Here is a 12,851-nt window from a genome sequence, read left to right as displayed (position 1 = left end):
AGAAAATAGGGGCCAGGCGCAGTGGCTCATGCCTGTAATCCCAAGCATTTTGGAAGGCCAAGGCAGGCAGATCACTTGAGGTCAGGAGTTCAGGACCAACTGGCCAACATGATGAAGCCCCATCTCTACTGAAAATACAAAAATTAGCCAGGTGTGGTGGCTCACGCCTATAATCCCAGCTACTTGGGAAGCTGAGGCAGGAGAATCGCTTGAACCCAGGAAGCAGAGGTTGCAGTGAGCCAAGATCTAATGACTACACTCCAGCCTGGGCAACATAGCAAGACTCTATAGAAAAAAAAAAAAGCATAGGAAGAGGTGTGTACCATTACTTTTAAATCCCATTATCCACTTTCCTTCTCACCACCATCCTTCATTCAAGAGCCTCATTCTATTCTTTAGCACTTTGAGGTGTGGAGACAGTGGAGGAACACAGAGAAAAAAAATCAGGGGGTAGGGGTGTGGTGGCTCATGCCTATAATCCCAGCACTTTGGAAGGCTGAGGTGGGCGGATCACCTGAGGTAAGGAATTTGAGACCAGCCTGGCCAACATGGTGAAACCCCCGACTCTACTAAAAAAAAAAAAAAAATTAGCCAGGCATGGTGGTGGGCGCCTGTAATCTCAGCTACTCGGGAGCCTGAGGCAGGAGAATCGCTTGAACCCAGGAGACGAAGGTTGCAGTGAGCCGGGATGGCGCCATTGCACTCCATCCTGGGCGACAAGAGCGAAACTCCGTCTCAAAAAAAATTAAAAATAAAAATAAAAGCAGCGGGTGGGGGGAAATCAGGAGGAGAAAAGAATTGGGCGATTTGGATCAATACTTAACCAGGAATGGAGTGGGCAGGAGCTGAGGGTTAAGGCTGCCTCTCACCACCCCACACACCCCCAGTAGAAGTACTAGATGAAGGGAAGGGTGGAGAGGCAAGGGGCTATATCAGATTTTTCCATTTTCAGAATCCTCGTCTGGCTGCAGGTTTGTGCCAGGAGTAAAGGCTGTTGGGAGGGGCAGCCAGAGGAGGGAGGTGGAGCTGAGTGACTCACAAGATGAGTCACAGATCCAGTTATAAGCACAGAAAGAGGCCAGGGTCCTTCCCACCCCCACTCCTCTTAACTGCTGCCAGCCAGCTTCCGTTGCTCTTTTCTACTGCCCCTTACCCACTTGGCCAATGCAGGAGATGGCACGGAGTAAGTCTACATGGGGACATCGTAATATTTTGTTACCCAACAGATGTATGGGGGCAAAATACCCTGTGATTTGCAGACTGGCTGTCTGCAAAGTAGAAGAGACAGAATGCCTGCATGACTCATCCAAATCTATAGTTGAAAGTCCTGGAGGGAAAGAAGGAAATTAGAAAAATCTGCAGTGCAGGTGATTCCAGGCCAGGAAGGGGCTTCTAATTCTGTCCTCTCACCTGTGGCTGTATGTCTGGGGTACTGACTCATTGGAGAAGGAAGACACAGAGGCCAGGCGCGGTGGCTCATGCCTGTAATCCCAGTACTTTGGGAGGCCGAGGCTGGCGGATCACCTGAGGTCAGGAGTTCAAGATCAGCCTGGCCAACATGGTGAAACCCCATCTCTACTAAAATACAAAAATTAGCCAGGCATGATTGTGGGTGCCTGTAATCCCAGCCACTTGGGAGGCTGAGACGGGAGAATCGCCTGAACCCAGGAGACAGTGGCTGGAGTGAGCTGAGATCGCACCATTGCACTCCAGCCTGGGCAGCTGAGCGAGATTCCGTCTCAAAAAAAAAAAAAAAGAAAGAAAAAAGAAAGAAGACTCAGAGTCCAGAGGTGTCTGAGTAATTCAGAGACAATCGTCTCTGAAATACTCTTTATTGAGAAAAAAAAAATGTGACTGGAACCTTGGACACGTGGCTAAAAGGAGTAAGAATGGCAAAAGCTAGGTTCTCAGAACACATTCAAAACCAGCTTCATTCTTTTGGGCTCAGTATCATCCCGCAGATATACAACACGAAGTCACTGCTAATTCTTGTTTGTCTGTGGGCCTTAGTTTTGCTTGATAGAAAAAAAAAAAAAAAAAAACTGAGCTAATAGAGGGAAGGTACTTCCCTTCCACTGCCCTCTACAGCACTGAGTTTAACACCATCCCCACTCCTTAAAAAGACTGAATCTTTAAAAAATCTTTGGATATAATCTTTTTATTTTGTTGATAAAAACCAGTATGGAGGAAAAACTTCTGGTTAAATCTTGTAACTTTCAATAAATGCAGCATAGGTTAAGGGAGAAGTGGAGGCCTATCCTCCAGTAATACTTACTCCATTGGAGATGGGGCAGACAGCATAGCAGGGAGGGAGTAGCACTGTCTAACATCAAAAAGGGGGAAAACAAGAACCCTGAAAATCTCCCCTCTCCATTAAAAACTTCAGTAGGTACCCCAGTTGCCCTGGATTAAAGGAACTAAGTGCACTTAAATTTAAGCTTGAGAGATGATATCATCCCTCACTTGGGGCTAAAGGGTCTACCTTCCCCCTTTACTCACACACCCCTCCTTAACTAAGGAATTTTTCTGCCCATTTCGAGTGCAGGCCATATGCCCCTTCCTTCCTTCTCCCCAACCCAGTAACGACATGGGCTTGCCTCTTCTATTCCCTCATCTTCCCAAAATACCACAAACCAAGCTGAATCTATATTAATATCCCAGGCATTATTCCTTCACCTCCCCCCATCCCACCAAGACCCTCCCAGAAAGAATGAAGCAAAACAAACTTCACTATCTCCTATAAAAAATATCCATTGTCTCAGGCTCTCTCATCCTTAGAACGGAGAGGTTTTTCAATGCCTCAATAAATAGTTACCCTCCCAAATAAAAAAAAAATAATTTATTTCTTAATAAAAAGCTATAAGGCCTGAAGCCCCATTTTACCATATTCACCCCTAGACCACCCCTCAAAATTTCCATCTTTTTTTATTTGAAAATAAGGCAAAAGGAATTGGGATTGGCTAACTTATAAATAAAAACAAACATGATACAAGGTTTTTTGTTCATTTGTCCTCAGTTTTTAAAAACAAAAGTGTTAACTAGAATCTAACAACAGATCAAATCCAAACACAGCAGTCCAGTGGAGAATCAAAACTTTTCCGGCTTTATTCTCTGGGAAAACCCCTGGTCTGTTTTCATTCCTATTGGTCCAGGCCAGCATTCTATGATATGAAGGCCTAAATTAGGAAAGCTAGGTGAGCTGTGCAAATTCAGGGTGTCTGAGCCACCTGTTGTTTGGTGTGTGATGGGGGTGGAGGCGCCAACAGTGGTGTTCTCACTAGTGTTGTTCAAATCACAGAAACGGACGTAACTAGGTTGAGGTGAGCAAAGCACTCACCTTGGGCACAAAATTTAAGGAGTGCCAAAAAACCCAGTAACCAAGATAAATACTATTTTAATGCAACACTTTTTTAAAATCACAATTAATGTAAAAACTCTATGATGGACAATGTATCAAAAATTTAAATAAGAAGGATTCATCCCCATACTTATTCGGTTCAGCCTCACTTCCCTCCTCCTAATCTCAGTCCTGTCAGATCCTGTAAGATTTCGCTATTTTATTTAACATAAATTTTTTGCATTAATTTTTTTAAATACTGCATTTTTTAAAGTATCTTGATGAATGAGTTTTATAGTAACCCTTAAATTTTGCACCTTAGGGGAGTGCTCATCTCATACCTGGTTCCAGACCTGCCTAGACATACACACATCCCTTCCTTTGGAATCTCACTGTTTCCTTAAAACAAATCTATTTTCAAAGAAAACCCTAACAGCCATAGGAAATTATTAAATCAGATTTGGAAAATAGGTGACTTCTGAGTTTGTTGAGGAGAAAATAACCTTTCTAAACCGTGAGCATTTCCAACAAGGACAATCTTGACTGGCTACCGAGGAGGAAAACACACACACACATATGCACGCACAAATGCTTTAGATCAAATGTGGGAATTACGTTCCAAGGGATGGGTTATGAGTACATACCTCAAAAGAGAAATCCAAACACAGAAAAACAGGTAATACTCTGGACACATAAGTACACTTATTCCCCTTCTTCACATGCACCCGGGAGTGTATACAATTGCATAGTTGACTTTTTTTCCCGGAAAAAAATATAAAGAAAAAGGAAAATTGGCCCAGGATAGGTCTTCCGGTTTAAAGCTCTTGGAAATGCCTCTGGCCAGAGCATAGGCTGTTCAGACTTGTGCTTTGTGCAAAATGCGAAGGAGCTCCCCCTACTGTGTCCACATCCCCACTCCCAGCCCCTAGAGAGCAAGGAAGGGTCAGGGAAAGGGAGAAATCTAAAGACAGATCAGCTCATTGGGAGTCATCTGTGCTCTGTGGTTATAGTTCACTAAAATATATTTCTCTAACTACCTTTTTATAAATTGCCCCTATATGTTTCAACATCAGTCCTAATATCAAAAATATCTCTTCTTATAAAGTATTTTTAATTATTTTAATAAACTAACCACAGATTAAGGTCAACTATGGCTTAACAAAAGAAGCCGGGATGTTAAGTTCATTCTCCAAAAGTAGAGCAAAGGGAGAAAGAACCACTTAAGTAGGAGAAAAAAAAATCATTTTTTAAATGTTTTTGCTTGCTGGGGTCTTTTTATTTCTTTTCCTTAAAAAAAAAAAAGTCAATAAAATAAGTTGCTTTCTACAGAAACGCAGCAGCCACAGAGGACTGTAGTGCTCTACTTAGGTTTTTGGTTTTGTTTGAAACAGTCTCTGGCTAAAATGTCTGTCCTCCCACCCCTCCCAAGGTGTGCCCAAACCCCAACGTATGGTTATTGCTGTGGTTAAAAAATAGATCAGCTCTGCCCCAATTGACCTGGAGAAAATGCAACACACATGACGGCTGTTCTCACCACGCTCTTCCCTTTCAACAAATACAGTTAAAGACTTAGATGAGGAAAGGATAGGGGGTAATCAGCAATCTCTTCTCAAACTGTAACAGATGACATATGACTGCTTGGAAGGAAATAAAGCTTAAGAGGAAAAGGATTTCCCTTTTAAGTTCCTCCCTTTCCCATCGAAACAAACAGATTTAAACTACCCCACCTCCTAACAGGCACCCATGAGGACACAATACTGCCTTGTCTTTCCAGATCATTCAAGAGGAAGAATTGATCCAACCTTAATTTCTACCTTAATTCAAATCAATAGCAAATGTGTCCAATTTCCCACTTCCCCTCCACACTTCTCACTCCACCACCATGTGCTTTTTCCCAACCTAAAGAACTTTGAGAACCTCCTTTGCCCGTTCCTCCCCAAGACTTCTGCCCACCTCCCACCCCCACACACCAAACCTTCCCCTGCTACTTTCTCTTAGGTCCTGGATGGGACCCAGGAGGTTATAAGACAGAATCGCCATCTTTCCCCCTTGTACCTCAAATCTCATCAAGTCAAGCTCTGCAGAGGAATAGTACAGCCCCTGAGGTGCCATCCAGCCCCGACCTGCTCTTGCCAGCCTGGCAGCACTCCTGTGTGCACACACTTAAAAGTTTTCAGCCAGGCTCCCACAAACATTACTGCATTTGCCCCCTCAACACAGGGGGACTGTGTTCTTCATGAGCCAATTAGTTGAGCTTAACTTTGTTTAGCCCCCTTGCCCTTCAATGTTCCACCCGTTCAGAACCTGTGCACCAGGAGCTCCCCATCCGGTTCCCGCTCCCTCCTCCTCAGTTCTTCCCTGTAACAACAGGAACAGAAGTTGTTTGTCTCAGGGTGTCCATAGAAGCTGCAGTTCGGTTGTTTGCATTTGGTCTGAGTTGGGGGAAGCCCCCGGAGACCTCCAGCCCATCCATCTGGCTCAGGGGGCTCTCTGTAGCCATTGCTATAGGAATCAGCCACTCGGTAGGGGGGTTGTAACAAGGCACCCCTGTGAACTCCATCCTTAGAGTGGCTGCCTGGTTCCAGAGAAGGGATGCTGTCCTGGTGGGGGTAGGGTCGCCCAGGAGGGCACTGTCTGGGGAAGGTAGCATATGGTGGTAGGCCCCCGACACATGGACCCCCTGCCAACTGCCTCCGGGGTTCCTGGCAGTGGACTCCGCCCCCAGAAGGCCGAGGGATAGTAAAGTCCCCAGGGTAGCCAGTGGAAAATGCCATTGCCCTGGACTCTGCTGGGGGACCAGTCGGCTGCTCTTCCCTAGCATCTGGCTCTGGCTTTTTGGCTGGAGGAGGGCCACCCGCTATTCCTCCATTCATGATCTTCCTCTCTGCCTCCTTCTGCTTCTGTTCTGCCAGGAATCTCTCCTCAGCATCAGAAAGGTAGCGCTGGATCATCTCCTCCTGATACTGGTGACGGTGACCCATCTTCAGGGTTCCAACAAAAATAAACTTCCCCTCCCCTTGCATGGCAGTCCTCAGAATGCTCAGGCTCTGCATCACCTCCTGGCTATACTTGCTCCCTCCGTTACCAACAGACTCAGCTGGGGGCTTCTCAGACACAGGCCCATCCCCAGCTGCCTCCTCCTTGCCACCCTTCCAGCTCTTCAGTGAGTTTTTCTTCTTCTTCTCCAGTGTCTCAGTGCCGCTGCTTCCCCCCGACCCTGTCCCCACCCCTCCAGGCTTCGAACCCTTGCTGTGCATCAGGCCCCCCATGTTCTTCTTGAGCTTGCTGCCCAAGGTTTTGCCAAAGCTGCCCAGTTTGTTAGCCACAGAATCTGCTCTCTTCTTGTCCTTCTCCCGATCTCGCTTTGACTTCTCCTTCCGCCGGCCACCCTCGTTGCTGGTGGAACTGCTGCCAACTGACTCCTTGTCTGAGTCTCCAGACTCAGGAGTGGACCGGGGCTCATCTCCAGCTGAGGCAGTGGGGGACTCAGGCTGGGCCAGAGGAGCCTGGAAGAGACAAGAACACTGTTGACAGTTCTCCCAGCAGCCTGGGGTGGGGGAATCCCCCAGGGACCTCTAGCCCATCCATCTGGCTCAGGGAGCTCCCTGCAGCCATGGCTATAGAAATTAGCCAGGTAGAAGAAGGATGGACACCTATGAGCTCCGTCCTTTGAGTGATTGCCTAGTGACTGCCTTGCTCCAGAGAAGGGCTGCTGTCATGATGAGGGAAGGGTCACCCAGGATGGCACTGTCCTTCCTGGGTTCCAGTCAGTCAGCTTTCTCCCCCACTGCAATCTGACTCCCTTCTGTAATAAGGAGATAGTAGAATAAAGCCTTTCTGTTCATTTAGAACAATGAGCAACCATATGATATGTGGCTTCTGGGTGAGAGGCCCAGACACTAGAATGTTCTTTATTATAAATTTCTCTATGCCAAATTCTGCTCGAAACTAATCTCAAGAAAGTCTTGACTAATCAAAATTAACCAAGTCTAGCCACTTTGTATCCCCTCAACTTTTATACATTCGGCACTGGAGTTCATCAATTTGCCCCTACTCCTGTGCTCCTGTTCTAACTCAGAGCCCACTGAATTAGGAGCTCTTTAAGCTACTCCGTCTCCTAGTGCCCAAAACAGAGGTCTATCTACAGAAGACTTCAGACGAAATAATGATCATCTCAAGTTCAACAAACAGTCCAGAAAACCTTTCTTAAAGAATATGTTAAGCCGGGCGCGGTGGCTCACGCCTGTAATCCCAGCACTTTGGGAGGCCGAGGCTGGTGCATCACCTGAGGTCGGGAGTTCCAGACCAGCCTGACCAACATGGAGAAACCACGTCTCTACTAAAAATACAAAATTAGCTGGACGTGGTGGTGCATGTCTGTAATCCCAGCTACTCAGGAGGCTGAGGCAGGAGAATCGCTTGAACCCAGGAGGCGGAGGTTGCAGTGAGCCGAGATCGCACCATTGCACTCCAGCCTGGGCAAAAAGAGTGAAACTCCATCTCAAAGACAAAATAGTAATAATAATAATATGTTTTAGGTCAGGCACGGTGGCTCACACCTGTAATCCCAGCACTTTCGGAGGCCAAGGCGGGCAGATCACGAGGTCAGGAGTTTGAGACCAGCCTGGCCAACATGGCAAAACCCCATCTCTACTAAAAATACAAAAATTAGCTGGGCATGGTGGCAGGCACCTGTAATCTCAGCTACTCGGGAGGCTGAGGCAGAAGAATCGCTTGAACCCAGGAGGCGGAGGTTGCAGTGAGCCGAGATTGTGTCATTGCACTCCAGCCTGGGCGACAAGAGCAAGATTCCATCTCAAAAAATATATATATGTTTTAGTATCGGACAACAGAGCCTGGCTGCAGAGGAGATGTGGAAAACAGGAGACTAACGGTTTTAAAAAAGCAGGAAAGGGCTGGGCACGGTGGCTCATGCCTGTAATCCCAAAACTTTGGGAGGCCAAGGTGGGTGGATCACCTGAGGTCAGGAGTTGGAGACCAGCCTGGCCAACATGGTGAAACCCCGTCTCTACTAAAAATACAAAAATCAACCAGGTGTGGTGGCACACGTCTGTAATCCCAGCTACTCGTGAGGCTAAGGCAGGAGAATCACTTGAACCTGGGAAGCGGAGGTTGCTGTGAGCCAAGATTGTGCCACTGCATTTCAGCCTGGGTGACAGAGCAAGACTTCCTCTAAAAAAAGAAAAAGGCAGGAAAGGCCAGGCACGGTGGCTCACACTTGTAATCCCAGCACTGTGGGAGGCCAAGGCAACAGATCATCTGAGGTCAGGCATTCGAGACCAGCCTGGCCAACATGGTGAAACCTGTCCTCTACTAAAAATACAAAAATTAGCCGGGCGTGGTGGCGCATGCCTGTAATCCCAGCTACTCAGGAGGCTGAGGCAGGAGAATTGCTTGAATCCAGGAGGCAGAGGTTGCAATGAGCCAAGATTGTGCCATTGCACTCCAGCCTGGGCGACAGAACAAGACTCCACCTCAAAAAAAAATAAAAAATACAATAAAAACAGGAAAAAGTGTCTTTGGAACTTATTTGACATCTTCTAGTTACTTCTAACCTTGAACTGTAAGCCACCACTCAGAATAGATTCAGAAGGAAACCATCCCAGATCTCCTTGTTCTGTCACTGAAAATGAAATGAAGACACACCAGGGTAGATGTGGGAGAAGTCTTCACCTGTGCATCAGAGGACAGTGGGATCCACTTCACATTCATGTAGCTATGCAGCAGATGCAATTTGACCTCTAGGGACAGAATTACACTATGAAAAAGAGAAAAAAAAATTTACTGTCACCTTTTAAAAGCAAAGCAATTTGATATAGTTGGGAGAAAGGGTGGGAGAGGGCTACATGGCTTAGGACTCAAATAGGGTTGGGTTTGAACTATTTCTCCACCAATTAATAAGCTTTATGACCTTGAGCAAGTCACTTCACCCTCCCTGAAACTCAGTTGCAGCTGAGAATGGGTATAGATAATATCTATCCTGTAGGGTTGTTGTAAAGATTAAAATAGTGTTTGGAAAGAGCCCAGCAGTGTCTGGAAAATGGGAAATACTAGACAGTAGCCATTATCATTGTTGTTATTGTAAATATTATTTACAAGGAGCTTTTGATAAATAAGTGAGAGGTTATTTTTAAAAAGCCATAAACTCTGGATTTTAAAATCAAACTCTCTTAGCTGGGACCCAGTGGCAGGAGCCCAGAGAGGGAAGCACTGGGTAAGTGCTAAGGGAGGAGCTTTTGCGTTCATACACTCTCCATCAGGAAGTTGATGCAGGAGGCAGAAGGAAGGCTTAACAAGCCACACGGAGGGAGAGTGGGGGCTGAGAGGGTAGGGAACATATTTTTCTTGCTATTAAATTCCAGAAAGGCAAAAACTCAGAGCAAACTATTTTGATCACTTATTTATTTATTTTTTGGATGGAGTTTCACTCTTGTTGCCCATACTGGAGTGTAATGGTACCATCTCAGCTCACCACAAACTCCGCCTCCTGGATTCAAGTGATTCTCCTGCCTCAGCCTCCCGAGTAGCTGGGATTATAGACATGCGCCACCACGCCTGACTAATTTTGTATTTTTAGTAGAGACGTGGTTTCTCCATGTTGGCCAGGCTGGTCTCAAACTCCCAACCTCAGGTGATCTGCCCGCCTCGGTTGCCTGTTCACTCTGACGGTGGTTTCTCCCAACATGCTGGGATTACAGGCGTAAGCCACTGCACCCAGCCTTGTTCAACTCTTTAAAACTCCTCTCGCTTGGGCTTAGACATGTGATTTGATTATCCTGATTTTCTTTTTTTTTTTTTTTTGAGACAGAGTCTCACTCTGTTGCCTAGGCTGTAGTGCAGTGGCACGATGTTGGCTCACTGCAATCCCTGCCTCCCGAGTTCAAGCGATTCTCCTGCCTCAGCCTCCCTAGTAGATGGGATTACAGGCACGCACCACCACGCCCTGCTAATTTTTGTATTTTTAGTAGAGACGAGGTTTCACCGTATTGGCCAGGCTTGTCTCGAACTCCTGATCTCGTGATCCACCCACCTCGGCCTCCCAAAGTGCTGGGATTACAGGCATCAGCCACCAGGCCCGGCCTGATTATCCTGATTTTCTGATCACTGTTTTAGGGATGAATCAGTGTATGAACACTTTTCCTATTGTAAGAAAAGAACAAGTTGAGATGCTAGGATTCCCATCTCTTTCAGAGGGAGAAAAAGCAGCTGCACCATGAAAGAGTCCTGGTGCCCAACCTCTCCTCTACCTCCCCATCTTCCCAAAACTCGCCTTAGCTTGTGACTGTCTTGCCTGAGCTGAGGAAAAATCCCTGGGAGATGGATGCTGCATGTGGAAGAAATCCCAGCACAAAGTAGATGAAAAGACTAGCCCTGGCTTACCTGGCCAATCGGACATTGTCACTATCATCTTTGCCCCACTCCCAGCCTTTTCCAGGGTCCACAGCAAAGTGCAAGGGCAGCAGCTTATACTCTGAATCTGTAAGTGGGATCACAGCTGGGGAGGAAGAAACATATCATCAAGGAATCTCCTTAAGAGAGAAAGGTAACTGAACACAGACTTATTTCACTAAAATCATACTAAGGTCTTTAATTGTAGTCACTTCTCAATTCTTACATGTGAATTACCCCTGGTATTAAAACTAATTGGCTAGTTTTCCCGCTACCACGCAGCATATGTTTTAGGCCACAAATCTCCCTGAGTCCCCACCAGTCAACTAAGTCTCATGATGTTCTTTCCAGTTAATGTATATTCAGAGAATTCAGTCATAATTTAAGACAAATTAGAAAAGCATCATTTAGAAGCTCTTACCACCTTAATCATAAGCCTTTACTGCAGAAGAGGGTATACAGGTCTTGCTTTCCTCTCAAACCCCTTTTTTTTTTTATTTGAAAACTCTGGCGTAACTTATAGCTTAATAAAACAGTATCAACATGTGCTGTCTGGGCTTGCATGTCACTTAATTCTTTCCTCCTACATTAGATCTCATTCAATTTTTTCAAGTGAAAATAATGCAGACCAAAAGACATGTCATTCAGCACCTTGTTCCTTGGTATTCTCCTTCTGCTCCATGGACACGAGTGCAGAAAAGTGGGCCTGATCATAGGCGAGCACCAGAGGGGAGCGGTGACACTGGCTGGCTGGGACCTCCAAAGGCAGATAGATTCCTCCAAAGGGAATAGGGGCAAATGCTGCAGGAAGCCATGAAGATTATTATGAAGGCTGTGTTTCTGCCTAGTGGACAATCCCTACATACCACTCTGCCAACTGAGTCCGTGCTTTCATTCCAACATGTTTAATAATTCTTTCCTAAGAAGCCCTGTCAGCTAATCCCAACTGCTTTACTCAGAATCTCTTGAGAATTTTGCACTATTCTAATTGATAACTTGCTTTTTCCCCAAGGGTCTATATATCCCCTTTCCTGCCTTCCTTCCAACGCTTAGCCTAAGGCTTTGCAAAAGGGGGTATGGGTGCTCAGGATGGAGTGAGGACTGACTGGCTGACTCACCTTCCCCTCCGGAGTCCCTCAGCATGGTGTCTGCCACGACAACTATGGGCCTCCTAAGCACATGAGCAAGGACAAAGACGTGAAACTCTTCAAGGCTCTCATATACAGGCTCCTCAGAACTCTCCACCCTGGAACGGCAGGAGGGGAGAGAGTGGAAAGGGTGCAGTAAAAATGAAAGAGTAGAAACAGGAGATCCTGAAGACCAGTTCTGCAGAAAGGGAAAAGAAGAATGTCCTTTCCTGGTTTTCCAATCTTAAGGCTGCCACTGATATAGCTGATTATTTTATGCTACCATAGCTGTTTCTACTTCCGTTTCACAGATGGGGAAATCCAAGAAAAGAGATTTGAAGGCTCTAGGGTTAAAGCAGTGTTAGGAATTTGGAGGTAATCCCTATCTCTTAATATTCTTCCTATTCAATAGCCTCTCTCCATTCTCTTCATCCAGTAGCTCAACACAACTGCATAGCTTCATCCTACTTATTTCAGAGGTTATAACCACCCACACATCACACTCATGTCTTACAAAAACAGCCAAACACAATTCCTTTCCTACGTTCCCTCACTTAAAGAACAGCCTCACCATCTATCCAGTAGCGTAATCAGAAATTTGTGAAATATTTATTGTGCTTTTATCTCTCACCTTCCAGTAATCACGTGATTTGACCAATTCTATCTCCCGTGTGTTTCTTTTTTTTTGAGACAGAGTCTTGCTCTGTCCCCCAGGCTGGAGTGCAGTGGTGCGATCTCGGCTCACTGCAAGCTCCGCCTCCCGAGTTCACGCCATTCTCCTGCCTCAGCCTCCCGAGTAGCTGGGACTACAGGCACCTGCCACCTCACCTGGCTAATTTTTTGTTTTTTTTTTGTTTTTTTTTGTTTTTTTTTGTTTTTTTTTGTTTTGAGATGGAGTCTCGCTCTGTCACCCAGGCTGGAGTGCAGTGGCGCGATCTGGGCTCACTGCAAGCTCCACCTCCTGGGTTCAGGCAATT

General features: G+C 46.1%; 1 protein-coding gene across 2 annotated transcripts in view; it reads right to left on the bottom strand.

The window, feature by feature from the left end:
* Positions 1 to 2,989: 2,989 nt before the first annotated feature.
* Positions 2,990 to 12,851, bottom strand: part of OTUD7B (OTU deubiquitinase 7B) — a 72,143-nt gene continuing 62,281 nt past the window's right edge. The window contains exons 8-12 of one of the 2 annotated variants that reach the window (XM_032154825.2): positions 11,866 to 11,993; positions 11,399 to 11,548; positions 10,739 to 10,853; positions 9,032 to 9,116; positions 2,990 to 6,843 (exon numbers count right to left, since the gene is read on the bottom strand). In XM_032154825.2, the coding sequence (XP_032010716.1) occupies positions 5,635 to 6,843; positions 9,032 to 9,116; positions 10,739 to 10,853; positions 11,399 to 11,548; positions 11,866 to 11,993 (1,687 nt within the window). In that variant the 3' untranslated portion in view covers positions 2,990 to 5,634. The remainder of the gene's footprint in view (positions 6,844 to 9,031; positions 9,117 to 10,738; positions 10,854 to 11,398; positions 11,549 to 11,865; positions 11,994 to 12,851) is intronic. The other variant, XM_058439353.1, reaches the window with a different exon arrangement.

Source organism: Hylobates moloch, unplaced genomic scaffold (assembly GCF_009828535.3).
Source record: "Hylobates moloch isolate HMO894 unplaced genomic scaffold, HMol_V3 SCAFFOLD_5, whole genome shotgun sequence".
NCBI lineage: Eukaryota > Metazoa > Chordata > Mammalia > Primates > Hylobatidae > Hylobates > Hylobates moloch.
This window is presented reverse-complemented; position numbering and strand designations above follow the sequence as displayed.